The 27,923-nt window shown below is 47.7% G+C and overlaps 2 protein-coding genes across 5 annotated transcripts in view; one reads left to right on the top strand and one right to left on the bottom strand.

Moving 5' to 3' along the window:
* Positions 1-8,268, bottom strand: part of MIER1 (MIER1 transcriptional regulator) — a 39,206-nt gene extending 30,938 nt beyond the window's left edge. Inside the window, exons 1-2 of one of the 4 annotated variants that reach the window (XM_030494472.1) lie at positions 8,022-8,268; positions 7,537-7,638 (exon numbers count right to left, since the gene is read on the bottom strand). Coding sequence is in view for 2 of the 4 variants with exons in the window: in XM_030494470.2 (XP_030350330.1) it covers positions 7,172-7,180 (9 nt within the window). In the remaining 2 variants the exon portion in view is untranslated. Of the gene's footprint in view, positions 1-7,171; positions 7,298-7,536; positions 7,639-8,021 lie in introns of those variants that run through there. The other 3 variants (XM_030494473.1, XM_030494470.2, XM_030494471.1) reach the window with 3 other exon arrangements.
* A 136-nt stretch (positions 8,269-8,404) lies between these two features.
* Positions 8,405-27,064, top strand: WDR78 (WD repeat domain 78). Its single transcript, XM_030494469.1, has 17 exons — positions 8,405-8,473; positions 8,830-8,958; positions 9,732-9,895; positions 12,513-12,622; positions 12,839-12,995; positions 14,663-14,802; positions 16,492-16,665; positions 17,136-17,327; positions 18,576-18,811; positions 20,282-20,368; positions 21,747-21,898; positions 22,720-22,877; positions 23,059-23,180; positions 23,846-23,944; positions 24,576-24,802; positions 25,541-25,694; positions 26,900-27,064. Exons 4-17 carry the CDS (start codon positions 12,553-12,555, stop codon positions 26,903-26,905), a joined length of 1,974 nt encoding a protein of 657 aa, XP_030350329.1. The 5' UTR covers positions 8,405-8,473; positions 8,830-8,958; positions 9,732-9,895; positions 12,513-12,552; the 3' UTR covers positions 26,906-27,064.
* The last annotated feature ends 859 nt before the right edge of the window (positions 27,065-27,923 follow it).

The raw sequence follows: 27,923 nt of genomic DNA, 5'->3' as shown, positions 1-27,923 counted from the left end.
ACATAAAACTGCCAGGGCAGCTTCCCATCACCCCGTACATCTCCGAACTAAAGGGACTCTACCTCATGAGTCAGAACACTCCCAGCCAAGGGGAGCACGGACCTCTGCAAGAGGTACTGAAGGGAGGTCATAAAATCATCCCGGACTGGTTTGTGTTGAAGGGAGCTTAAAGCTCATCCAGTTCCAACCCCTGCCACGGGCAGGAACACCTTGCACTAGAGCAGGTTGCTCCAAGCCCCTGTGTCCAACCTGGCCTTGAACACTGCCAGGGATGGGGCAGCCACAGCTTCTCTGGGAAAAGTCTGTGCCAGCGCCTCAGCACCCTCACAGGGAAGAGCTTCTGCCTCAGAGCTCATCTCAATCTCCCCTCTGGCAGATGTAGCCACATTTTTCAGGGTTCTACGTCAAAAGAAGAGAGAGCACACTTTAGGGCGGTAAAAGCAGCTTCTGTTTAATGGCTCAGGACCATGCTGCTGCTGTATCGTCTGCTGAAATCCCTCACAAATGTAACATATTTACAATAAAGTGGAACTGCTTCTCATACTCCTTTGAGCAGATGACTGGAACCAGGAACCATCAACTGTATCTCAATGTAGTTCCTCCCTGCTCAAAAAACAATGTGCATTACCTAAAGGATTGAGGACTTGCTCTGGAGCCAGGCTGAGAGAGCTGGGCTGGGGCAGCCTGGAGAAGAGAAGGCTCCTGAAGGGGAGACCTTAGAGCAGCTCCAGTGCCTGAAGGGGCTCCAGGAAACCTGGAGAGGGGCTTTGGACAAGGGCCTGTAGGGACAGGCCAAGGGGAATGGCTTTAACCTGCCAGAGGGGAGACTGAGATGAGCTCTTAGGCACAAGCTCTTCTGGAACTGGATGAGCTCTAAGCTCCCTTTCAACGCAAACCACTCTGGGATACTATGGTGATCAGCAAAACTGGATGGAGGAAGCTGCAGCCCAAGGAGAATGCCTTGGCTGACAGGACATTCTGCTCACTACAACTTCACGAAGAGAACTTCCATTTTCTAGGAGTATTATGAAACACAACCACAACAGTTACTCTGAATGTCATCTCTGCCTTATCTGAAGCACACACTTCAACTGGACATTTCTAACTCTTTATTGTTCATTTCCATCACAAAATACAGCATCAGCCTCAAATTCTTATAATACCCTGAAATTCCTTGTTAAGAAAATTTGGAAGTGATCGCATCACCCTGTAGGATTTCAGATGAAACCAGATACACTCACATGCCAAGCGGCGCAAGAAAACATCCTTATGCACAATTTATGACATGACTGGATTAGCAGTGAAATATTAATACAGACCGAGGCTTCTGCCAGGAAAAAACTCCAAAAGAAACTGAACTTCTCAACAATTCCACTGTCTACCTTAAATCCCTCTGCTGCGTTTGAAAGAACTCTACCTCCCAAGCAGTAAGCTCACAAGCATCAATATTGTATCACATACCAAAAGAGTCCACAAAACTCTTCCATTGTAACAGAAAACCCCAATTCTCATTCAGGATTGGAAATGCAGAATGCTAAATGCTGTTGTTTCCCCTTCAAAAGCTTGTCAGGAAACCTGAGGGAACACAATCAATAGAATATAACCAACCACCTGGAGTTTATATTCTGACCAAGGAAGTGAGAAAACTGGATTCCCAAATCTGCATTAGGTTCAGAGATACTTCTGTGAGGTATCAAACAAAAACTGCTCCAAAATGAAACAAATCAAAGATAAAGCGAGGAAAAAATACTTGTGCTCAACAGGATGGACTGATGTGAATCACCAATTTCAACTGTGATTTACAGCAGTCAGGAGGAATCCTTGATTTCATCTATTTTGACCTTATTTTGTACCCAGATGTTACTCAAAAGCTCTGTCCTCCCTCATTGCTAAAACCTATCAGTTTGCAACGCCATTAGTGATGGTGTTAACTTTACTACTGCTTCCTGCAGGGGAGCTTATTCCATAGTTATGCATATTGCTTTAAAGTAATAGCATAGCTTAATAAAAATACTGAGACTAAGAATGTAAAAGAGGTTATTAGATCATGTATTTCTTACACATTACGTCCTGAAGTTGTTTCAAGCTGCATATGAAAATGTGAATTTAGAATTTAGCTACATTCATAAAGTTTAAAACTCTTCAACTGAAAGAAGCTTAACATTCAGGAAGAAGGAAAGCTTTAGCAGACGTTATGAATTTAAAGGCAACTTGTTAAAGCACTGACACACAGTGTTAATAAACCAGTTTTCTGCTCAAAACCAACTAAACTTTCAGAAATCCAAACAGCAATAAAATACACTCAAAGAAATCAGGCTGAGTCAGTCTAACCGACACAGACACAAGAAGAGAAGTGCTCCTGCTCTTCTCCAAGACACAGAATCATAAAATCCCAGCCTGGTTTGGGTTGAAGGGAGCTTAAAGCTCATCCAGCTCCAACCCCCTGCCACAGGCAGGGACACCTTCCACTAGAGCAGGTTGCTCCAAGCCCCTGTGTCCAACCTGGCCTTGAACACTGCCAGGGATGGGGCAGCCACAGCTTCTCTGGGCACCCTGTGCCAGCGCCTCAGCACCCTCACAGGGAAGAGCTTCTGCCTCAGAGCTCATCTCAATCTCCCCTCTGGCAGGTTAAAGCCATTCCCCTTGTCCTATCACTACAGTCCCTAATGAAGAGTCCCTCTCCAGCATCTTTGTAGGCCCCTTTCAGATAGTGGAAGGCTGTCCTGCTTCTTCCCATATTTGATACCTTAGGATGCCAATTCCACTTTTTAACTCCACAGAAATTCACTCTGCAGAAGGGAAAACTGAAGTTCTTACTCCAGAAAGCTGAATAACCTCCCTGAGTAGTGAGAAACACTCGGAGCTGCCATGAAGATAGTTGACTGCCTGCTCAAGGGATGGGAGGAACAGGGTTGTATTCGCAGTAACGGTGAACAGCTTCCTGCTCTCAGGTCAGAGCTGCACACGACAAGGATACAGGCTGAGGAGAAGCCGAGTCAATGCCATAGCTTGACATTTTTGGAAGGAGGAATACATCATCCTCCCCCTGATCCCCACAACAGGCTCTGCTGCCCCACATCACCCCTTACACCCGCTCAAGCCTCTGCTGGATCTTCCCATGAGCTGATACAACTGGTTATGTCGCAGGAAGCTTTTCCCTTCTGAGCCAGTGAGCTGGATCAACCCACGGTAGAAGGGCTGGGAGCACCTACACAAAAGCAGCAGGAGGAGCAGGATCTCCCCTTTCAGGCAGCTGGGAGCTGTTAGACCACCTCAACCCATAATTAACATCAGCTTGAAATTTAAACCAAGCTATGCCAATCAAAAGCAGGGACAACATTTGGTTGACAATCAGCTCCCCATGACCTGGCCTGAGTGTGTGCTTGAGCCCAGAACCCCCCCATGTGCTGGGCTGCACCCCCAGAGCGTGAGCAGCAGGTCAGGGAGGGGATCCTGCCCCTCTGCTGCGCTCTGGGGAGACCTTAGAGCAGCTCCAGTGCCTAAAGGGGCTCCAGGAAACCTGGAGAGGGGCTTTGGACAAGGGCCTGTAGGGACAGGCCAAGGGGAATGGCTTTAACCTGCCAGAGGGGAGACTGAGACGAGCTCTGAGGCAGAAGCTCTTCCCTGTGAGGGTGCTGAGGCGCTGGCACAGGGTGCCCAGAGAAGCTGTGGCTGCCCCATCCCTGGCAGTGTTCAAGGCCAGGTTGGACACAGGGGCTTGGAGCAACCTGCTCTAGTGGAAGGTGTCCCTGCCCGTGGCAGGGGGTTGGAGCTGGATGAGCTTTAAGCTCCCTTCCAACACAAACCATTCTATGGTTCTATGATACTACATCCCTAACTCTCCCACTCCACCTCTGACCAAACAAGACCAATCCTCTTCCCATGCAGCAGCCCTGGTATTCTTCAGAGTTAGTAAAAACCAAGCAACACAAACCCTCATTATTTTCCCATGACTTTTGCCTCTTCAGTATCCTGGCAAGTGCCTGTAGCAACCCGACTGACGCATCCTACCATGGAACAAAATAAAGTAACAGCAGGAATTCAGCACGTCTGGAAATTACAGGAGTTATGTAGCTGCCCATCCCTCCAACACAAAAGTCTGACCCCAGCTCTGCAAGTTCTTTGAATCAGAAGATCTCATTCTGACAATTTATTCAGATATTATAATAGTTGAATTAACAAAAAACCCCATTCTCTTTTAACTACCAACCAAGCTTTTCAGTCCAAAAATCTTTTCTTCTCAATAGGCATTAAAACACTCGTATTTGGGAAAAATATGTATCAGCATTCACTCCTCCACAAAGACTAAATAAGCAGCTTAATGCATGATACAGTGATATTCACAAAGCTTGAGCTGGTCTTAAGTTCAACATGTTTTCTTTCTGATTTAAGACTATAACAATCTTCTAACGTGGTGGAGTATGAGGACTCAACCCAGTCATGTGAGCATCCTTGGAAGTAAAATGAAGCCCTAACAAGGGTTATTAACCGCAAATCTAAAGCCAGTTTAATATATATTCAAAAGCTTTTGGTTTTGGTCTGTCCTCTATTCAAACTGGTGCTTCTACAAAAGTGAAACAGCATTTTTTGTTAATTCAGTTTCAGTTTCTGGCCTCATTTACTCACTACCCAGGTTCAGAGGTCCTGTCTGAAGAGCATTCCTGTCAAAGGCAACAAGTTTCGTATTGATCTTGTTTAGTTGTTGAGGATTGCATGTCCAGCATTAAATCCTAGCTGATTCTTTAGAACACAACACCCAGGATCTCTTTCCTAAGGGATGAGCTCCTGTGCATTCCTTCAGAAGAGCTGAAGCGATACTTTCAACTGGGAAGCTATGGGAAGAGAGCAGCAGGCACAACAGCAGCATTACTTTTCCACCCATATTGTCAACCCAGGCTGATCCCAGGCCTCCTGTGTGCTGGGACAGGCAAGCCCTAGGGCTGCCTGTAGGATCAGTTTTCCCTCATTCCCTCTGAACACAGCATTATCCCAACACCCCCTCCTCCAGCACACCACCACGTAGTGGCGGTCGCCTTCAGTTCCTCCAGGCAGATGGTTGACACCATTCAGTGAGACTTCCCATCTCATCCCTGATATACTTCCTAAATTGTGCTAGGAACCATACTCAGGACATTGCTCCAAGCTTAAATCCCTGACAGAAAGTCTTATTATCTTTTAAATTCCAATTATTCCCGACGCAGGAGGCCGAGCAGCCATGCAAACAGTTGTGTGCAGGCCTCAACGGCTGTGAAGGAACGTCAGCCGAGCTGCTGCTGCTACTGAACTCATCCCACAGGTGGATCAAAGCTCTCGCAGCCCCTTGATGCTGCTCCTGCCCCTTAACTTCAAATAAAGAAGCCAAAATAGGACAAAGGATTCATCTTTGCTTTTCTTCACAAAAGCAAAATGCTGAGGGGGAGGGGGGGAAACCACAAGACTCTTCGTTTCTTAGTAAAATATCCAGACCAGCACACAATAGAAGCCAGACCTGCTGGAACAACGTCCACAAGGTGAAACCCAGAACCTGCCTGACCTCTACAAGCCATGGACCTTTCGCTGCTCTCTGCAGCACGAATCCCCTCCAACTCTCAACGCTATCACTGCTGCAACGTCAGTGCAAGTACGTGACAATAGAGAATAGGAAGTACTGCAGCGTCCTGCCCGTGGCTCTTCAGCAACATGGTGACTTGAGCTCCCCCCAGAAGAGAGCTAAGCAGCAGGATTTCACAATAATGTTGCGTTTAATTAACTAAACTTACAAGCAATTGGTGAAACTTGAGACACAAACCCTGAATGCTGCGATGCCTACACCAGCACGGGCCCCAGTGTGTCTCTGCCACTTCACAGAAGACAGGGATTTAATAGCCATGGGTTTTTGGCCGAGGAATAGCGCAGAGATCAGACCTGTGATTCTCTGCCCCTTGAGATAAAGCAAAAAAAGCCCAGGCAGATCCTTTTAACTTCTAAGATTAGATTAGTACATTCCATACCAACAACAAGAAGAATGCTTCATTATGGTTTTCGTTTGGGGGGGAAAGATAAAATAAACCTAAGTAAAAATCCACACATATTCAGGAATTTCAAGGGAAGAAGGAAGAAACCTTATCTGTCAAATATTCTGATCCCAGTACCTCCAACTCCCCCCAGCCTGGCTGGAAGAAACTCCTGTCCCACACAAGAGAGCTGCTGGTTGTTGTTGTTTTAACAGCATACCTCTCAAACAAGCATTTCCAATTCATTTGTCAACACTGCTCAAGCAGCAAATTACCTTCAGATTGGAATCTTAGGATCATTTGAAGAAAACTTAATGAAACATCTATTCATCTGTCCTAACTTGCCTCCTAAGAAGCAAAAGAGCTGCTCTTCCAGATCCTATCGGGATGGACAAATCCACACCTCGGTAATCAAACACGTATCTCACTCTGCCTCCCACGGAAGAAAAGAGGTCAATAAGCTTTTTCCCATTTCCTGCAAGCCCCCTGGATAGTCCTTCTCCCCAGTTCAGGAGAAAGGTCTCCCTCCCAGGAGACACCCTTCTACCTGTAAAGGCGATTCCCCTTTGTCCTAGCGACTACAAAAAGGTATTTAAACATACGTTTTATCCTCAAGCAACGGCTGATGCTCTCATCAAAGCCCGGGAGAAGCGATTCTTTCGCGTTGGGACAGCCGGCCGGAGCCGGCAAGAGGCGCATCCCTCTCCACCCCGAAGGGCTCGCACTCCCCCGCCACAGCAGGTAAAGCTGCCCCACTTCCCCCCCAAACGAAGCTCAGCCCCATCCCACGGGCGGCACAGGCCCCGCTCCCCTCTGCCGGGAGCGGAGCCCCTCTCCAGCATCCCCCCCGCGGCCGCTGCTACCGGCAGAGCCTCGCCTCCCCGGCCCCGCGGACGAGGCGCAGACCCCAGCCCGGTGCCGCCCTGGGGCGGGAGCCGCCGCCTCCAGGCCCCCGGCCCGCGCTCAAGTCCCGCCCGCGCCCCGCCGCCGAGGCGGGCCCGGCCCCCCGGGGCTCACCTCCCCGTCCCGGGGCAGTAGGCCGGGGGAGGGGTGCTGGCGGGGGGCCCGGCGCGGCCTCCCCGGCCCCACAACTAACTTATGGGACGCTCCGCCCGGCCGCGGCCCCGCGCAACAAGTTCCCGTGCGGGCGGGCCCCCGCCCCGCCGCCGCGCTCTCACCTCCGCCATGTTGGCTGCGCGGGCGGACGGCAGCGGCGGGGGGGGGGGGGGGGGGCAGGCCCGGGGAGGGGTCACATCGCCGCCGCGGCGGAGGAAGCGGCGGCGCCGGCGGGTCACGGTCTGCGCGGCGGCGGAGCGGCGCGGAGCAGCGGGAGGGAGGGGAAGGAGGGGGCACGCCACGCACGACGTCACCGCGCACAGCCGCGCGCCGCCGGCGGCTGTCAATCAAGGCGCAAGGCCCCGCCCCCCGGGGCTGTCAGCACTGAGGCGGCGCCGGGCGGGACCCGCGGCGAGACCGGCTGCACCAGCGCGGCTCCCCCCGCGCCCGGCACCGCGCCCGCCCGCCCCGCCGCTGCCGTACTCACGCGGTGAGGCGGGGGAAGCTGTCCCGGCGCGCAGCGAGCTCCTCGGGGAGCGCGGCGGGGGGCTCCCGGCGGGGCGGCGGCGGTGGCAGCGTTATGTTGGTCCTATGTAAAGGGAAACACCAAAAACAAACGGCAAAACAAGCGTCCAGACCTAATTCTGCTGCTTTTCTGCCTAAATCCTCCCCCGGCTGCCTCAGCCGCCCGGGCTCGGGTCTGTCCCAGCGCTGGCGCAGGGACAGGCACGGTGCTGCGGGCAAAGGGGAGGGAGCGCTCCTGATGCGGCAGCCCGGCATCACAGCGCCGGTACAGGGGAGCCCTGCCCGTGCCCCGGCGGCTCCGTCCCCGCTCCGCGGGCGCACGGGTCACTGGCGGCCGCGGTTCCCCCGGCAGTGCCCCCAACCGAACGCGTTCTACATCCTCGAAACGCTCCCGCGGCACAGCACACACCCCCCCCCCCCAATCCTCCGCCCGCCGAAAGCCCAGACCTGCTCCGATCCCCGCCACCGGGGCCGAGCTTTACGGAGGGAGCTCCCGTCTCCCCCGGGCCGCCGAGGACCTTTGTGCTTCAGTGACAAAGGGGGAGCGGGGGCTGGCGGCAGGGGAGGAGCCCCGGGCTGGGCGGGGGGCGGCGGAGACCTGAGGCGAGGCCGAGGCGGGCGCGCAGAGGGGCCCGGGCAGGGCAGGCCGCGGCCCCGCGGGGGTCCCTCCTCAGGCGGGCGGGCGGCCGCGGGGTTGGGGGGGGGGGGGGGGAGGAGTGAGGAGGGGGGACACACAGCGCAGCCCGCGCGCCGCCGCACGGCCTATCGGCGGCGCCGTCCTTAGTAGCCAATCCCAGCGCAGCGTCTTGCGGGCGCGTTGCCGTGGTTACCGCTCGACGCGGCGGCGCGGCCCCGGTTGCCGCCATGCAGGGCCCCGGCGGCGGCCGGCGCGGCCCCACGTGAGTGCCGGGGCAGCGGCTCCGGGCGCGCCGGGAGCAGGGAGGGACGGAGGGAGGGGGGGAGCGGGGGTCCCGCCACAGCAGGGACCAGCGTGTGCCCGGCGCCACACGCTGCACCCCTGCCCCGTCCTTGCCACACCAGTGCCCGTCAATAAGCTCCTCCAGTCCCAGCCCCCTGCCATGGGCAGGGACACCTTCCACTAGAGCAGGTTGCTCCAAGCCCCTGTGTCCAACCTGGCATAATTCCAAGATTAACATCCTTTAAGCCATTCCTGAAAGTTAAGGGGTAATTCAGTGCTTGTGTTTGGTTGTTTGCGCTTTATGGATTGAAACAAAACTTCTGTGGCCAATTGCAGGCTCAGGCAACCCTCGAGAGCAAGTTTTTGCAGTTACAGACAGGGGAGCATCACAAGCAGCATCTACAGGCACAGAGCAGGGAGCTGCAGAAGCCAATCCACCACATCCGAGAGCAGAACTGCAGACAAGTATGTCATACGGGTGAGGAGACATTTACACTGCTCCCAACAGCTCTGAACGTTGAGTTATGGTGGGTGTTAAAAGCTGTGAGGAAGTGGGAGAGAGAAGAGGAAAGGAAAGACCTGTCTGAAGTTGAGCTGCGGAGGAAGAAAACGATCACAGAGCTTAATCCATTCTGAAATGATGATGATGATGTGTCCAAAACCAATCTCCAATAATAGTAAAAAATTAAGAGTAACAGCTCTCCTCCTAACCTGCCAACTACTGGCTTTCAAATCTATGTGAGATGTTGCCTGTACCACCTCTATATCTTCACCTAAAAACACGATCTGTTATTTAAAGACCAAATACCTCCTTACCAGAAAATATCAGTACAATACAAACGATGCACAGTTGTTTCTCTCGTCGCTTTTGCAGTACTGTTAATTTGACTTGGATAGTTGCAGTCCATAAGCCACTCTTGGTAGTCATTACAGACTAATAACATAGCCATTTTAGAATAATAACTTAGTCATTTTATAATAATAAGTTGAAAGGGACACTAGGGCTGACCAAGGAGGGCAAGTGGGTCTGACATCCAGACAAATACAGTTTTTCCAGCTATTTGCAGCTATTTCTATCGAGAGAGTTCCAGAAGGGTTTCCCATCCCTTCTGCCAGCTTCCTGCCTGGATCCAGGTCATCTTCTTGTTCCAGATGAGATAAAATGTTGCAGGTGTCATCACTGTCACTTGTTTGGGGGAAACAGTGGAACTGTTGTAATTATTTCAGTATTTCTCCAGGTTTTTGATGAAGGAAAGGATGTGACACCCCATCCACTCTTCCAATCAGACCCAAGAACTGCTGCACTCAGGCGAGACAAGCTCTCTGCAGCCACAGGATCCCTTTTGCTTGCTCTTTTTCCCACGCAGCAGCCATCAGGAACTAGTTTAGCCTCTTTCTCATGGTAAGTCAATGCACTGGTTCTTAAATCCAGCCTCAAACCTGCAGCAGCCACACTCCTGCTCTTCAGAGAGCTTGGGAGCTGGCGTTACTATGCAGGGCTGGTGAATACACTCTGCTGTCCAAGTACACAAACACACCTGTCAGTCTTCACTTAAAATTTGGGGACTAGCACAAGTAGAATGAATGGAATTTATCTGTACTCATGACTATGCTGGAACTCCTCCTGGAATGCTCACACACAGGTGGAAGCAGACTGCAGCACACGCTCCTGTGATATCTCTGATTTCACTCAAATTCTCCTTCCTTCAATTCTCCCCCTCTACTGTGGAGACCCCCCCTGCAGTCCTGATCCAGCTCTGGGGCAACAGCACAAGAGGGACGTGGAGCTGCTGGAGCGAGACCAGAGGAGGCCCCGGAGCTGCTGCGAGGGCTGGAGCAGCTCTGCTCTGGAGCCAGGCTGAGAGAGCTGGGCTGGGGCAGCCTGGAGAAGAGAAGGCTCCTGAAGGGGAGACCTTAGAGCAGCTCCAGCGCCTAAAGGGTCTCCAGGAAACCTGGAGAGGGGCTTTGGACAAGGGCCTGGAGGGACAGGCCAAGGGGAATGGCTTTAACCTGCCAGAGGGGAGACTGAGATGAGCTCTGAGGCAGAAGCTCTTCCCTGTGAGGGTGCTGAGGCGCTGGCACAGACTTTTCCCAGAGAAGCTGTGGCTGCCCCATCCCTGGCAGTGTTCAAGGCCAGGTTGGACACAGGGGCTTGGAGCAACCTGCTCTAGTGGAAGGTGTCCCTGCCCGGGGCAGGGGTTGGAACTGGATGAGCTTTAAGGTCCCTTCCAACAAAAACCCGGCTGGGATTCTATGATTCCTAAAGCACATATTTTTAGGTAACATACCAGAATGGGCCATTTTTAGAGATTGTGATGAGCAGCTCATGGTTCAAACCCGATGCCACCGAAGCAGCAGGCTTTGTACTGGTGAGGGCTGCACACAAAGTTACAACAGAACCTACACACAGATACGCCACAAAACACTGTTTAAAGGTTGAGGAGGTCGTGTTCTGGTTGTCTGAACAAGGCTGTGCAGCAGAGATGGGGCACTTGCAGCTTGTTAATACACTCCCTTTAACTACTTCAGATCCTTTCTGCCTTCCCCAAGCTTGGTTGGCTGTTTTTTTTCCCAAAACTGGAATATATCAACACCTGCCCATCTGTGGGTATGGAGAAATGCTTTGGAAACATGAGGCCTGGCTTCACTGAAGAGCTACAAACTTATTTTTAAGTATTTTGCCTGTTTTAATGACATTTATTAAGCACAGAGAGCCCTTTTTACAAACTTGAACCTCTCAGTTCAAATACCTACATACTGTTAACACAGTAAGAATCCTCTATTTGAAACCAATTTAAGCAAATTACCACCGTGTGATTATGTGCATCCATTTCAAAAGATGCTCTTATACAAAAACATTTGAGTTAAAGCTGATGAATTACACATTTTACTACTTAGGAGCTTTATTTACAAACCTTCAGCACAGAGGGAATAAACAAAGTCAATGGACTTGAGCCATTTTCTCTTGGGGTGACAGATTCAATTAAGTCATGCAAATGAAGGTAAAGGACTATTTGTGTTTCAAATGAAACATAATGAAGCACATCAGTGTATCAAACGGTGTGTGCACACTCAGACTGCACAAGAGGAGATGTTATGTGTTCAGTCAAAGGGACTAAAAGACTGGTAAAGTCAGCACTGGGAATAAAACACAAAGAAAAGCTTTATTTACTGTTTTCTTTGGCAAAGTTAGTGCCATGGTGAAGTCTGAGGAGGAGGGATTGCTCTTTGGGAACTCTCTTTGTCGTGTTTCCTAGGCTGGCTGTTCGAAAGGATAATCCCAGAGGAAGGGATGTTAACCAGGAGCAAACAGACACAAAAAACCGACTTCAGAATACAAAGTATCTCCTGAAAACTAAACACATCCTTTTTTGAGACAAGAGGGCTTCATTTAACAGACAAAATTAAACTATTTCACTTTAGTCTTAAATGCAAACCTTAAAAACTGTCTTTCTCAACTGCTTTTGGCGTAACTGCTCCTGCCCAGCTGTTGAGGCAGAGAAAACCTGCTGACAAACCTCCCAGCTGCACCGAGGTTTGAGTTTTACCTCTCATTCTCACAGCCACCCCCTCTGTGAACGTCACCAATGGTTTTTAACAAGCTGATCCCTTCAAATGAGTTTCTGGTGCTTTTCAGCACATGCGAAGCACCAAGGGATCTGAACCCTGGTGGAGATGGGTGCTGTCTGTGGGTGCGCCTTACCACGCAGTGTGCAGCCAACACTTCATGTTATTATATGCTAAGGCTGAATCCAAGAGTTCAGTAGCTTCTCTGCCATCAGCTCTTTAATTCCTCAGGATACGCTGTCAGAGGAATTCTTGCTTTTTAAGTCTTCTTCAAACCATTTATTTTCTTTCCTAAGCCTTCTGCGACTCCTTTCACAACACAACCATCACCGTATGTGCTCTTACAGTCCTCATGCTTTATCCTGGTAACAACACTGCTATTTTTGTGGCATTTTGCTAACCGACATCTGGACCCTCACATACTATTTCTGCTTCTTTCTTTGTTCCTGAAGGACACATGGAAGCAGCACCACTTCCATATCAAACGCCTCAATGACTGAGTCTGTACTGGATGAAACGGCGGAGCCTGGCTCTCGAGGGGACACAACTCTTAGTTTCCCTGGTAAAGAACATGTGCTGTATAATTAAAGGCTTAATTCTTCTTTAGAGCACTGTGATTTGTGAGACACTGCAGCCAGTGGCTGTGAGGTGCCCAGCACTTCACTCAGTGCCTCACAACTTTTGGCTCTTGATCATTCAATAGTATTCGCATTAATCTGTCTTCTTTGACATTTAGAGCACAAAAGGTCTCACTTGTGGATCTCATCTCATTTTTCAGATGTGCAGGTGAGGCAAGAGGAGATAAAAGAAGAACTGACAGAAGCAGACTTAGATAGGAGAGTGGATATTTACCTCACAGAGACAGAAACTATCTGGATACTGAATCTGCCAGCTGTTGTGATGTCTACAGAGTCAGAAGATGCTGACAGAGTTCTGTATGTATCTCTGTAGTTGTGTGCACACACATGTGCTCAGCACACCCAATTTCTGCTGGTGGCAAAGTCCTCAACAGGCTGCTTACGCACAGGTTCAGTGTTCTGACTACTACAGCCTGTCATTCCACCTTTGTTTAAAGCCACATTGGGCTCGAGTCACTCTTTTGACACGACAGCTTAAATTTCTTACAACTCCATCTTGTTGAGTAAATTAGTTCTCTCTTTCACTGGTAAAAAGGGCAGATTAGCAAAGGCAGGGGATGGTAACCAGAGAACACACAGGGGATGGGGGAAAGAGGAGATGGAGAAGTGTGGAATACGTGAATGACAGGATTTAATTTTAACGAAAACAGTCTGAAATCACAAACATTTGCACTGATTCTTGTGTGTAGCTTTACAGCTACTCATGTATTAGTAACAAAAATACAAACAAACTCTTCAGGCTTCCCCTGAGGCTCTTCACAGTGCTCCTACCTAGAAGAAACCTCACCCCACCACGAGTGACCTCGCCTGTTAAAATATTGTGTACCCCCTTAGTTGCACCTGGTGTGTTTCTACTCCAGAGTCTCCTCCCTGGACTGCCATGAACTTTGGTAGGGAGTTAACCCAGAACACCCAGGGTTTGGCTTATTCCCAGGAGCTGGCTGGGACAGAGTGCAGCAAAGTTCTCTCCATGATGGGTGTCAGACTGCTAGCCTTGTCACAGGCAAGCCCCAAAGCCCGGGATGCACTGGACTGCAGCTGGCAAGTCAAACAACTGACCTAGGGGAGGTTTTTCTCCTAGTATAGAATCCCAGCCTGGTTTGTGTTGGAAGGGAGCTTAAAGCTCACCCAGTTCCAACCCCCTGCCACGGGCAGGGACACCTTCCCCTAGAGCAGGTTGCTCCAAGCCGCTGTGTCCAACCTGGCCTTGAACACTGCCAGGGATGGGGCAGCCACAGCTTCCCTGGGCACCCTGTGCCAGCGCCTCAGCACCCTCACAGGGAAGAGCTTCTGCCTAAAATACTTTTTTATTTAAATATATACATACAATGCTCATGGTAGGACTCCAACCCCCACTGCCTGTGAATCACACTGATGTGATTTTGGGGCAGAGGGAAGAGGAAAAGCATCCTGTGAATCAGACTTAGCCAGTGTACACAGCACACAGTGCCAACCGTACAGGAACAGACAGTGACTCCCCCTGAGCACAGCAGCCTGTTTGTGATCTAAGGTGTGGTATCACCTCCATCTGCAGTTAGAATATTGAAACCAGAACAGTAGAAAAAGGTTCGTAATCCCCACTGACCATTCCTAAGAACCTGAGGGCTGGATGAAACAGAAATACTCTAGTTTCATTTCTGTCTCTTGGATGCACTGCCCTTCATTCCAAGAGATGAGAGCTACATACTTCTGAACCCCCCTGGAACCCACCAAAGGTAGCTGGCACACCTGATGTCTACCTTTGCAGGCCATTTCTGGTTTAGAACAGCACCACAAGGTCACAAATAGCTGCTGAAAGCCAATACATAGAGTGAAATAAAATCTAGCAATCCAAAAAACCCCGAGTGGTAAATTTGTGCCATGGAGTATCCTCTCCTGTCCAAGTTGTGGTTAAATACACTGAGAAGTTGAATGCAAATGGTTTTCAGACAGTCAATGTACACTTTTCTCCCCTTCTTTCCAAGGCAGCGGAACAAGGTTTACACTGACATGTGCAACAGGAAGGCTGATGACGACCGCTTTGTGGCAAAATCAATGCAAACCATCAACGGAGCCACCAAGAACAAGGAGGTGCAATGTGACAGAATCATCATGGAAGACAAAGGTAAAGCTCCCAAGTCCCATATAGAAAGGGTATTTAATAAGAACAGGCTCTCACTTACTGCACTGTACCCTTGGCAGTTCATTATTAGAACCATAGAATGGTTTGGGTTGGAAAGGACCTTAAGATCATCTAGTTCCAACCCCCTGACATGGGCAGGGATGCCTCACCCTAGACCATGGCACCCAAGGCTCTGCCCAACCTGGCCTTGAACACCGCCAGGGATGGAGCATTCACAACTTCCTTGGGCAACCCATTCCAGTGCCTCGCCACCCTCACAGTAAAGAACCTCTTCCTTATATTTAACCTGAACTTCCCATTTCAGTTTAAAGCCATCACCCCTTGTCCTATTGCTACAGTCCCTCATGAAGAGTCCCTCTCCAGCATTCAGTTTACTTATTAAACATTTATTTGGGCAAACTCCAGCATACAGCTGGATTGTGGGACCTCAGCAGACTCCCTGTGCACAGTTGGGATACTGAGGAAAGGGTTTTCTTTCTATCTTCCACCTCTAAGCAGGAGATGTCTCCTCAACTTCCACTTCCAGAGCTACAGTGATTTGTGCTGACCTTTTCTGTCCTTCACAAAACTCCAGCACTGGTGCTGGTGCACTGTATCCCTTGCAATGAAACAGGCATTACATTAGCAGAGAGCTGCTGTGTCCCTCCTGCCTCAGCACCCTGCAAGCAGAGTTTGCTGCTCAGGAGGCAGAACTCCCCCTAATACTCAATCATGCTCCTGAAATATGAAAGGACACAGTTCCCTTTTTTCCCCTTTGCTTCTCGGTGATGTTGGTTTCTACTTCTATTTGCCATAATGCAAAGAGAACCCCTGGTCTGAGATTCAGTGTCTTGGGGACAGCACAAAATCTTGGCAGTCTCACAAGATAAATGCAATTTTACACAATGTTCAGCCTCAATGCTCTAAAAAAAGGTTACAGGGGAATATCAAGGTTATAGATTCATGTGCTGAGCTTTGCCTCACTAAGGGCATTTTTTTTAGTGTAGGAGGCCAAAGAAAACCATGGGAATTGCCATTCCAAACACTTTCCCTTTGTTTTTGTTACTGTATGTAAAATGAGGGGGGGAAGGATGGGGGGAAAATAGATATTGATCTGATTTGAAAAACATATCTTCCCCCTTTTTGCATGCCTTGAGTATCAGCAGAGCTCATTCCAACCCACGTTTGAAAAGCTGAGCGTGCAAAGGGAAGGCTGTGGAGCATTGTTTGACCCTGCTGAAGGGAAGCCACATACCCAGGAGACCCCACTGGAGCTGCTGCAGTCACACAGCAGGTGTTGCTACAGCCTTCTCTGACCCACAGTTGGTTTCAAACCTCCTCAGCCAAACAGTTGGGAGCACAGTGCAGAAAGCAAATCTTTGCTCAGCTGTACATAGTCCTTATCATAGGGAATCCCAGAGTGGTTTGAGTTGGAAGAGACCTTAAAGCTCCTCCAGTTCCAACCCCCTGCCACGGGCAGGGACACCTTCCACTAGAGCAGGTTGCTCCAAGCCCCTGTGTCCAACCTGGCCTTGAACACTGCCAGGGATGGGGCAGCCACAGCTTCTCCATTCAACCCGTTCCAGTGTCCCACCACCCTCACAAGGAAGAACTAAGATCTCATTTAAATCTACCTTTATAGCAACATACTGAAACAAGAGACTTGTGTAACACAGTGTAATTCATTCCTAGGGGAGATGGTCACTTCCTGGGACTTTTACGATACATTTAACGCATCGGAAATAGAACCAATGTTCAAAACAGAAGGCAGCACAGACAACAAAACAGAGAAGGCAACTGAGACAAGCAGCAAACCTCACACCACTAAAGAGCAGGATCAGACTACCCCTGTCTCTTCTAACAAAGGTAACATTCTTCCAGTTTGACATTCCTGCCATGTTTTCAAACTTCTAAACCACACACATCCCTATGGTGTGTGAAGAAAATGCTTGGTCTGCCTGCCTGACACTTGAAAGAGAGTTTGCTAAAGAGTCTTGGACAGGTCTGCACTGAGACCTTGTCTGTGAACTGCCATCATTACTTTAAATACAGATAAATAGTCAGTGACAAAGTTTGCTGGTATTTACTTAGGACAGTAGAAGCAAAACACCAATTGTGAACAACTCCAGAAGTGTCTCATCATACTATTTCAGCAAGAAAATAACAAAATTAAAGCAAGAAGAAATTAATAGTGGAAGTATATTTTGATCAAAAAATACTTCCACTATTCTATGCTTTTTGCAGATGGAGGAAGAGGAGATTTCTTATCCCCTTGATTTTTATGTGCTAAGTATTTTCATGTTCAAACTAGCTTTTCCTGTGTTATCTGTTGTCAGGCAGCACAACTTCTGTGACTTCGGAAAGTGCTGTTGTTGCCAAAAACCAAGAGGAGGAGGAGAAGTGCCAGTCAGAAGCTCTCCCAATACCAGAAAACCTTCAGGAGGGTTTATTTTTCATGGAGAGGATTCTAATGGAGAATATTTTCCAACCCAAACTTGCAGCTTATCGGCAATTTCCCATCCTTCTAGGTTTGATTCTTATCGACTACCCTGTTTTCAGCACAAGGCTTTGCATGCTATTGAGTCACAGAGTCCTGTCCCTCCTCCAATGTCTTTACAGACAAGTCATTTAAGAAGTAGACAAAGGAAAGGAGACGTTAGGAGATGCCAACATGCACTTTGTAGTTTGAAACTCACTTTTAACACACATCCCTACCATACTTGGTGGAAAAATTGAACAAATGAGTCCTCCTCTCATCACCACAAACTGAGACTTACTCAAAGTACTAGTCAAACTTGTTTCCTGACAGTTAAGATACAGATTAATTCTGCTACTTCTGCAACTACCTGTTTTCATTGCAATGTCTTTTACATTGTCTTCGGTGGGTTTTTTTTTGGTGTTTCATTTATTTTATGAGGACACTGACGGTAAAGAGAAGTTTTAGCCTGATGGATGTTCAGTGTTTAACAATGCACATTCATTGCAGGCTGTAGGAGGCATTCCCTGGATCATGTTCTAAGTAATATTTTACCTTGTACAGGAATTCCAAGTTAACATAGGGATTAAAATAAAAATCAAAGGCAGATCCACACTGCTGATATTGTACCTCCATGTCCTAGAGAGTTACAGTTTCTCAGGCAATGACACTGTTATATCCTGTCACTCTTCACGAACTAACTACAGTGAGAGCACAATGAAGGCCAGGAGGACTATGGCAGTTACTGTGTTCCTACTGTGCTAACAGTGATCTGAGATCAATTTATGATTTGTACATTACATAAAGGGGAGGGTAAACAAAAAATACTTCGCAAACAGTCTAAAAATATGCCCTACACTTGATTTTCCCAAGTAATGAGCAACTTACTACAGCACCACGAAACTTAGCTATGGTGTTGCAGCATCAAGGTGTAAGTGTGGCTCTTTAAAATCTGGCATCTAGAAGAAAATCCCTGTTTAGACACATTTTTAAAGATGAGAGATTAGAAACACTCCTCGTAGGGGGTGAACATACATTCCTAACTTGTTGCTGGGTAGTTAAACCCACTTATTAAGCCCCTGGAGTACACTTGGCACACCACAGCCCAATCCAGCCCCATCAACACTTTAGCTGTGGTTTTAGAAGTTAGGATGTCTTAATTCTCCAAATCTTTACCTCATTTTGGGTTTTTTGCTACAAAATATTTGCTGAAAGGGTAAATTTTTCTTCTGATGCGAATGACTGGAGTTGGATGAGCAAAATGTTACTACTCAGACTCTACCATATTGGTGTGGTTTAGATCCTGATGTTACCCCAGACAGTAGTGGTACGGAGGGAGATAAAAAAGAAGCTGAACAAGACAAGCTTGACAGGCAAGAGGATGAGCAGAAGGAAGCATTCACTGACCCACCAATTCTGTCAGCTCTAAAAGAAGAAACTGCACCAATTCCCACACTGGAACGGCTGTGGTCTTACACGTGTGGCTTAACTAATGGTCACAGCGTGAGCAGTATGGCCTGGAGCAAAGTAAACCCAGTGAGTTCACAAATCTTCTTCTAAGCTGTTTCAAAATGGTCTAAGCCATTGTTGGTGTGAAAATAAACCCCTCATTTTGATGTACTTTGTTGGGAGGGGATGTCAGAGAGATGGATTCATCCCTACAGTCAGGTGGGTTGTCTTTGCATCCCACCCTCTGCATTTTGTCCTTTTATATAACAATATTGCTACATTATCCTACAGGTTGGACCACTGCAATAGACTTTTCTTACAAAATCTATCACAACAGCTTTAACTGGTCCAGAATTTAATTTCGTTGGTCTAGTTTACCAGGGGCAGCCGCCTGAACAACAACGTTAAGATAATAGACTAGGTCTGTTACAGAATTGGAAGCTGAAAGTTAACCCTCCTACTGCTAAACTTTATCACCATTGATGGATTTATTCATCACAATTTATCATAGAATCCCAGACTGGTTTCTGTTGGAAGGGAGCTTAAAGCTCATCCAGCTCCAAGCCCCTGCCACGGGCAGGGACACCTTCCACTAGAGCAGGTTGCTCCAAGCCCCTGTGTCCAACCTGGCCTTGAACACTGCCAGGGATGGGGCAGCCACAGCTTCTCTGGGAAAAGTCTGTGCCAGCGCCTCAGCACCCTCACAGGGAAGAGCTTCTGCCTCAGAGCTCATCTCAGTCTCCCCTCTGGCAGGTTAAAGCCATTCCCCTTGGCCTGTCCCTACAGGCCCTTGTCCAAAGCCCCTCTCCAGGTTTCTTGCAAGTCCCCTTTAGGTATTGGAAGACTTCTATAAAGTCTCCCCCGAGCCTTCTCAGGATACCACATCTTTATTTCTAACTATAGTCTCCCAAGAAAGCAGCATTCATCTAACTTTAAGGACGAGAAGCATCATAACAGGCACAGATTTCTAAGCAGCTGGCCTAAGTTCATTCAGTTCAGTCTCAGTGGAGGTGAGGCTGACTCAGACATCTCCGCTTTCACAGCAACGTAAGGCTCAGTTTTTCCAACAGAGCTCTCTTATGGCCACAACAAAAATAATGAATGGAAGGAAAGTAAAAAGCAGGTGAGGATGAGAAACATAAAACCAGGAAGATTGCCCCATGGGAAAAATGAGAGAACATAAAGACCATTTCACACTGTTAGTACACCAGATGCCCAGATATGATTAAGTTGGACACGTTTATAGACTTCAATCTTAGAATTAGAGGGCAAACAAATACCTTTTAAAGTGTTAGTTTCTCTGGAAAGGGACATATTTTTATGCTGGCAGGAGTGGGGATTGCAAACACAACTGACAGTGGCTATAAATGCACTTTTATTTGAACCAGCTTCCAGTACTCTAGAAATTCTGCTGTTCTTGTGTGTTACGCCACTTGCACATGAGCATTATTTTTCCACACTCTGCGCTTAGTCAGTGTTAACAGAACGTTGCCTTTTAGAAATACACAAATGAACTCCCAGTGAAACTGAGGTATCTCTGTTCATCTGTGCTTCCAGGATCTTTTAGCTGTTGGTTATGGAGCATTTGATTTTAAAGGCCAGAAGAAAGGCTTGGCCTGCTGCTGGTCACTGAAGAACCCCATGGTAATGAGCAGCAACTTTGTTTTCTTTCTTTTTCCTCAATACATTTTCCTGCTACACTATTTCTGCTCTATATATTTCCCTCTTACAATTTCTAAAAGCAAGACCTAGCAGTGAGGTTGAATTTGCTATCCCAAACCAAACATCTCTGGAAAACTGACTGACAACAGTACCTAGCAATGTGCTTAAATCTTGACCCCAGGAAAGCACCTGTAGGAAGCAGTTTAGTTCTGTGCCTGTCCGTCCTCTCAACTGACACTTCCAACAGAGGTGACTGCACTGGTGGTTTGATACCATGGACATCTGTTCCCAGGAACTAAACTCACTGCACACAGGCCACCAAGCAAGTAACAGATGGCTACTACAGGTAGTACCAGTCTATGCCAGGCAAAGTAGCAATGCAGATCTCTGTACCCCATTTCCAATCCCTAAAGCCACCTACCCAAGACTGTAAACCTGTTCTGTTACTACTGTGGGTAGGCCCAGGTATGTAGAAATCATTAAGTAGACTGGAAAAAAGTCTTGAGCACAACAAACCTGAAAATAAATCCATTTACCTTTTGTTTTTCAAAATTTATAGGCCATTAGTTCAATACTTCCAAACTCTCATCACAGAGAACAAGTGAATTTTAAATTTAAGGGTTATCCTTTCCAATCCAAGAAAAGAAACCAAATCAAACAAACAAAACCTTCACACTGTACTCATATATCTCAGTCTTGTAGCACTTGATTTTTAGGTGTTTGGTTTGGAGCAGGCCCATCTAACTTATTTTACAGTGTAATATTTCTGCATAGTCTTCATTTTTCCCTAATTACATCAGCTGCAGCAAGAAATCACAGAATCCCAGACTGGTTTGGGTTGAAGGGACCTTAAAGCTCCTCCAGTTCCAACCCCTACCACGGGCAGGGACACCTTCCACTAGAGCAGGTTGCTCCAAGCCCCTGTGTCCAACCTGGCCTTGAACACTGCCAGGGATGGGGCAGCCACAGCTTCTCTGGGAAAAGTCTGTGCCAGCGCCTCAGCACCCTCACAGGGAAGAGCTTCTGCCCCAGAGCTCATCTCAATCTCCCCTCTGGCAGGTTAAAGCCATTCCCCTTGGCCTGTCCCTACAGGCCCTTGTCCAAAGCCCCTCTCCAGGTTTCCTGGAGCCCCTTTAGGCACTGGAGCTGCTCTAAGGTCTCCCCAGAGCCTCTCTTCTCCAGACTGAAATAAACTGAACCATTTAGAATATAGTACCTGATTTCTGTCTAGAAGCAGTCACTATGGCCACCAGCACTTGAATTCTCCAGCAGAGCCTGGCAATTCAGTATCCAGTGTTGAGAAGACCGAGGTAAATTAAGAAACTAACTTAAAACACCCTTGTGTTTTTCTCCTGGTCAGTGGCCAGAGCGTGTTTTCCAGTGTGAGTATGGTGTTACTGCTCTGGATTTTTCCATGGCAAGCCCGAATCTCTTGGCAGTTGGAATGTACAATGGATCTGTCGCAATCTATGATGTACAGAACTGGAACGACACCGTGCTCTTGGACAGCAGGTAAGGCAACAACTGCACATCTCCTCCCAGCTTGGTCACCTCTTAACAAGTAAAGGAATAGCCACAAGTGAGGAGCTGAGGGAATAGTAACAACCCAATCCTCAGCCACCAGCATTCTCCTTCTGTACTGCCATCGTTCTTTACTCTTACTCTGGCTGATAAATGCTTGTATTACTTTAACGCCACCAGTCCTTGTCTTGGGCATGACACTCCGTGTGCTGTTACTGTGCATACAAAGCGAGTTCCCCATGTTGGAGAGGTGAAACAAATGAGTACCATGCTCTATGAAAACGCTGCAAGTTACCACCACATACCATTTCATACTCCATGTACTTACTAAGACAACCCTGCCCCACATAATAAATCCTTATGGGAAACCAGTCGCAGATTTTGGTGTTTTCTCACTGATTCCACTTGTCAAACAAGGAGAGAACATCAGAACAGGGGAGGGATAAGCAGGAGTTAAAAAGAAAGCAGGAGCATTAAAAAGAAAATGGGGGTGGGGGGAATCAGGGAGACATGTATCTTTAAGGGCAGCTCCCAGGTCTAAGGCACTCTCCTGCAGGCTGATTTCATGATTCAGGCATCAATGAAAGGTGTGTCAGCACATTAACAGGGCCTTGAACCTAAATATCAAACATGCTTGATAAAAGAAAAAGTTCCCTGGAGAAAACAGCCAATGTTCAGATTGCTTTTGTTTTGGTTTTAAGAAAAGCTAACAATACTTTTGTCATAAGACTTGACATTTATTACAAAGTGGAAGGTTAGTTATTTCTTGTCTTTGTTCACCCATGATTTATCACATGCATCTTTTGTCCCAGTGAATCCCCAAATAAACATACAGGTCCTGTGTGGCAACTGAGGTGGGTAGAACAGGACAGAGGTGAGGCAGGAGGTGGCAAAAGAGAGAGACTGCTCTGTATCTCAGCAGACGGACGAATAACCGAGTGGTACATACAGAAAAGACTCGACTGCACTGGTAAGCACTGGCCCCTGCAGCGTTCCTGCACAGCAATAGCACCTGAATTGCTCCATTTCATTTCAGGTGACATTTATACCAGTTATCATACACAAAACATCTAAGAGCATTCCAAAGAAGCACGAGTTACTCGTAGCACTGTCACATTCCTGTTTGACAAAACCTCTTGCTATTTGCACAGATCTGATGAAAATAAAGCGAAAAGAAAGTGAGAAGAAAAGATTACCAGGTAAGAAAGAGAGGAAAAGCAAAGCGCTGATATCTCGACAGGCAGCTGGGATGTGCTTTGACTTCCATCCAAAGGTAGGCTCAGAACGTCCTTCCTGGCTAAAGTATTATCTGGGAAAACCACACAGCAGGGGTGAGATCCTCAGCTGGAGCTACTTTAATACGCATTAGGCTGGGACTTGGCGCTGGTACTTGAAGCATATTTAGTTCTGAAACAAATCTACCTAAGGATGGTTTTACCCAAGATGGATGAAACGTTAAACCAAACAAGTAACCCCTTTGTGAGAACAACTACATCATTTCAGCCATGTTACTCACATTCACCTTGGGCAGATCTCTGTGTGTTGGTCACATCAGTGAGAACTTGACTGCTCAGCACCTCCTGAGCCCAGGCTCCACATGGCTGTGCTCCTCCTCTTTAGCCGGCTGAATATTGTCCACAGAGCACGTGAGGAATTCATGTGTTTGCCCATGTGGGTTGCAGAAAGTCTGAGATTTTCAGGAGTCAGAACTCACAGTGTATGCTCTGCACACAGAACACACATCACAAATCCCACACACTCTGGCACCACTGCATCTACTGCACATACTCCTCAACAACTCAGTGCACAACAGCCTGGCAGCTCTACCCTACTTCCTCAGGGGACTGTCCCTGCCAAACTCAGCCAGCCCTTTCACAGACTTTCAGATGAGTGAGAAATAGGTTAATCCCATTTAGGCAACTTTTACCTTTTTTTCAGGATACAAACTTTTATCTTGCTGGAACAGAAGAGGGCTGCATCCACCAATGCTCTTGTTCAAGCAATGGGCAGTTTCTAAAGACATACAGAGGCCATAAGGTGAGTGATACATAGAAAAAGCGACGACAGCAGAAACTGCTCAATTAAGTTCACAAATGTATTAGCTCCTTCACTTATTTTTACTAAACAAAACATCTGCAACAAATCTAAACAACTTCTATTAGGAACCAATTCCCATAGTATAAAGCATCACAGTCTTATAGGATCACTTTCTACTACAAAGATTTTTAAGTAAGTTATCAAAACTTGTATTATAAACTGGCTTAAAGCTTTAATTCTGGCTTTATATTAAGAAAACAATCAGTAATGCGACTGTCCTGCAAACCACAGTTAAATAGTCTCACCTCTGAGAGAAAGGTGGCAGAACATTAACAGCACTTCTTTTGTGGTAAGTCTCTGCCTCATCCAAGAAGCTGCCTTCTTATCATCACAGTCTCCCAACAACTGGGGAAGGGACAGAATCAGCTGAATGCTTTTTATTCCCAAGATCTCTCCTGCCTTATCACATCAGCTCCATCCTAATTTCCAGTGGGTGACACATGATGCTGGTTTTGCTCTTAAGGTCAGAGGACAGACAGGGATTTCCATGAAAGGTCCCTATTAAAACTCATCATGGGAGGCTGTAGCTCTAAAATAACACAAAGTTCTTTGTTTCTTCCCAAACCCCAAGGGTCCTGTGTACAAAGTCGCCTGGAACCCTCTCAGCACTGACATGTTCCTCAGCTGCTCTGCAGACTGGAGCATTATCCTGTGGCACCAGGATTCACAGACACCCGTTTTAACCTTCAGTTCTGCCAGTGCTTTTGTTCATGATGTTATGTGGTCTCCAAAATCAGCCTTCATGTTTGCAGCAGTGAATGAAAGCAGAGTAGAAATTTGGGATCTTAGGGTCAGCATGTAAGTAAATAGTTTTCTCAAAGATGATTCTGAAACTTAATGGCACAAAGGCTGCACGCTGTTGCCTGATCAGCGTTGTTACCAGGTCAGGTCAGCTCCCTGCCATTTGCTTGCTCAGTTCTTGATAGTATTGCATTTTAAAATACTCATTTTGTAACAGCACATGGTAGTTACCAGAGAATTGTGATTACAAGAGAAGGAGCTGGGTGCTTTATGGAACTGATAAAGGGCAAAACCGTGGGTTTTTTCCTGCAGAAATCATAGATTTCTGCCACAGTTAAAAGGACAAGTAACAGAACTGAGACACTTTGGACCTTTCATAAAGACAAGATGGTCAGAAGTTGAGGCACCTGTCATGTTTCCCCTCTGCTGTAAAGCACGTGCACATCTCACCTTAATCTGTGGCCTTGCGCTGCTGGGCTGCCCCATTCAGTACTACCAACCACATGAAGCCCACGTGGAGTAGGAGCCTGCCAAATCTGGTGGTAGCAAAAAGCAAATTCTCCATATAATAAAGATGTCACCCCCCAGCCCATATCAGGCAATAGAACAGATTTTAGGCAGCCAGGATATCTTAGTAACTAGCAGCTGGGATTTTAGTTCTGGTAGAGACCTAAACAAAACACTGTTTCATTGCTTAAGTTTTTGAGTTAATCTAGAACATAGAACGTAAACCAGGCAACATCTATCAGGCTCAGTCAACACAATGTGACCTGTTTATTCTTGCCTCCACTGCAGCTTGGAGCCCGTGCTGTCTCGCTTTGCCAACCCAACAGTCAAATTCACATCTGTCCTCTTTGCTAAGAACACCGACTGCCTTCTCGTAGGAGACAGTCAAGGAGAAGTCGGTGTGTTTTTGTTGCAGAACCTGGCTGCTCCCAACAGTAGTAAGGTATGATCCACATGGGAAAGGTGGTAGCTCGCAGAAGCCTGTGTGCTTGTCTAGCACTTCATTCCTCTGCAAGGGGCCTTCTGTTAAACACTAGCTAATAAATATTGAAACAGGTGGAATCAGATACAATCCCATGAGCAGATTAAATCCCGAGGTGGCTCCTGCTCCTCTGCATGCCATACCACTAGAAACCTCAGGAACAGTGAAGTCAACGTTGAACTTTAGGTTTCACTTATCACAAATCCAGAGGCTGGCCACAGCTGGATTTGGGACGGACCCTTGGGTCAAGGGCAGGAAGGTGGAGCTGTCTCTAAAAGCAGACTGCAGGTGACTGTACTTGGCAGAATGCCTGTACCTGCTGACAACACAGGACCTGCCCTCTCATGGCCACCACCAAGACAGTCTCACTTTGCTGGTGGCAGCAAACCCATCAGCCCTTTGGCTCTGTATTGCCCTCACTCTTCCAGAAGCTACCCTTCTCTGATCCACCCACACTGATGTCCATCTAAGCTTCATTCTTAGGGTATTACAGATTAATAATTCACAAGTGGCAGTGTTGTGTTCAGAAATTCTGGTAATTACCAGCCTCATTTGCCAAGTGCTGTAAACACAGAGCAAAAAGGTAGTTCCCTTAAAAAATAAAAGTGAGGCCATTGTCATCTCAGTCTCCTCCCTGGCAGGTTAAAGCCATTCCCCTTGTCCTATCCCTACAGGCCCTTGTCATCTCAATCTCCCCTCTGGCAGGTTAAAGCCATTCCCCTTGCCCTGTCCCTACAGGCCCTTGTCCAAAGCCCCTCTCCAGGTTTCTTGTAGCCCCTTTAGGCACTGGAGCTGCTCTAAGGTCTCACCTTAAGGAGCCTTCTCTTGTCCAGGCTGAGCAACCCACATCCCTCAGCCTGTCTCCATACCATACATGTATCATCTTGAAAATTAATTTCCTTGAAAAACAAGATATATGTTTGTTGCTGACACTACAAACACAGTCCAAGCAGGCCTGCCAAAAAATGCTGTTTTCAAGGAGCACTGTTAGAGGTAAGCAGTGTATTACCAGAGCTCCAAAGAAGAATCAGCTGACACAACACAAACTACCTCAGCCTGTTTGCTGGGTGCTCGCCATGCGAGCAGTTCTGCTCTCAGTTTGTAAATAGGAATTGTGAATCACTGCACGTCTCACACTGCTCTTTTTTTTTCCTCTTCTTTTACAGGTTTAAGGCTTTACCTTATAGGATATAATTGGTCCTGCTGCAGGTGTTTAACAGTAGCTAAACAATACCCCTTCTTGGCTGGCAGACAGTGAGAAAGACCTATTGTAGTTTTAACAGAAACAGTTTATTCTTTTTCAATTATTAAAATTTTGCCATGAAACCATATTGGTTAGAAACTTCCTTCAAATGCTCTAAATTTTCCCCTAGAAGTTCCCCCCCACCCCGTTAGACAAACAGTATTAATACACAGCTGGCCTTGCCTGTAATACAGAGCTGGGAACACCAAGGTCTCTGTGATCTTTTCTCTGTGGGTGTTTTCTCCTTGGTTTTTCCACCAAGGCATTTTCTCCTTGGGTTACTCAAAAAGCAAAAAAGCCAAAACCACCTCCCGCATAGGCCACTCCAAAACACAGCCTAAACCCCTACCAGACTAGCCTGCATCTCCCCTGTGAGATCATACAGTAAATGAATGGAATTCCCATGAGATCATAGAATCCCAGACTGGTTTGGGTTGAAGTGACCTTAAAGCTCACCCAGCTCCAACCCCCTGCCACGGGCAGGGACACCTTCCACTAGAGCAGGTTGCTCCAAGCCCCTGTGTCCAACCTGGCCTTGAACACTGCCAGGGATGGGGCAGCCACAGCTTCTCTGGGAAAAGTCTGTGCCAGCGACTCAGCACCCTCACAGGGAAGAGCTTCTGCCTAATTGCTCATCTCAATCTCTCCTCTGGCAGGTTAAAGCCATTCCCCTTGTCCTGTCGCTACAGGCCCTTGTCCAAAGCCCCTCTCCAGGTTTCTTGCAGCCCCTTTAGGCACTGGGAGCTGCTCTAAGGTCTCCCCGGAGCCTTCTCTTCTGCAGGCTGAAAAAGCATCTTGCCTCTCATCCCATAAACCACCACTGAGAGTAGAAGCTGAGCTTTGAGTGGCATTGGGTGCTCCAGGAGCTGTAGACCAGCTCACACCAGGCACAAGGAGAGACCAACCTTGTTCATCCCCTGATGAATTAGGATAATATAAAATTGCCA

This window comes from Strigops habroptila, chromosome 8, assembly GCF_004027225.2.
Source record: "Strigops habroptila isolate Jane chromosome 8, bStrHab1.2.pri, whole genome shotgun sequence".
Classification (NCBI taxonomy): Eukaryota; Metazoa; Chordata; class Aves; order Psittaciformes; family Psittacidae; genus Strigops; species Strigops habroptila.
This window is presented reverse-complemented; position numbering and strand designations above follow the sequence as displayed.

Bases quoted from the DNA above. Each gene is read 5' to 3' on its own strand.
- WDR78 (XM_030494469.1), top strand. From the start codon at position 12,553: ATGACTGAGTCTGTACTGGATGAAACGGCGGAGCCTGGCTCTCGAGGG. The intron at 17,328-18,575 runs GTTTGATTCTTA...GGTGTGGTTTAG, and splicing joins GCAATTTCCCATCCTTCTAG to ATCCTGATGTTACCCCAGAC. The intron at 18,812-20,281 runs GTGAGTTCACAA...CTGTGCTTCCAG, and splicing joins CCTGGAGCAAAGTAAACCCA to GATCTTTTAGCTGTTGGTTA.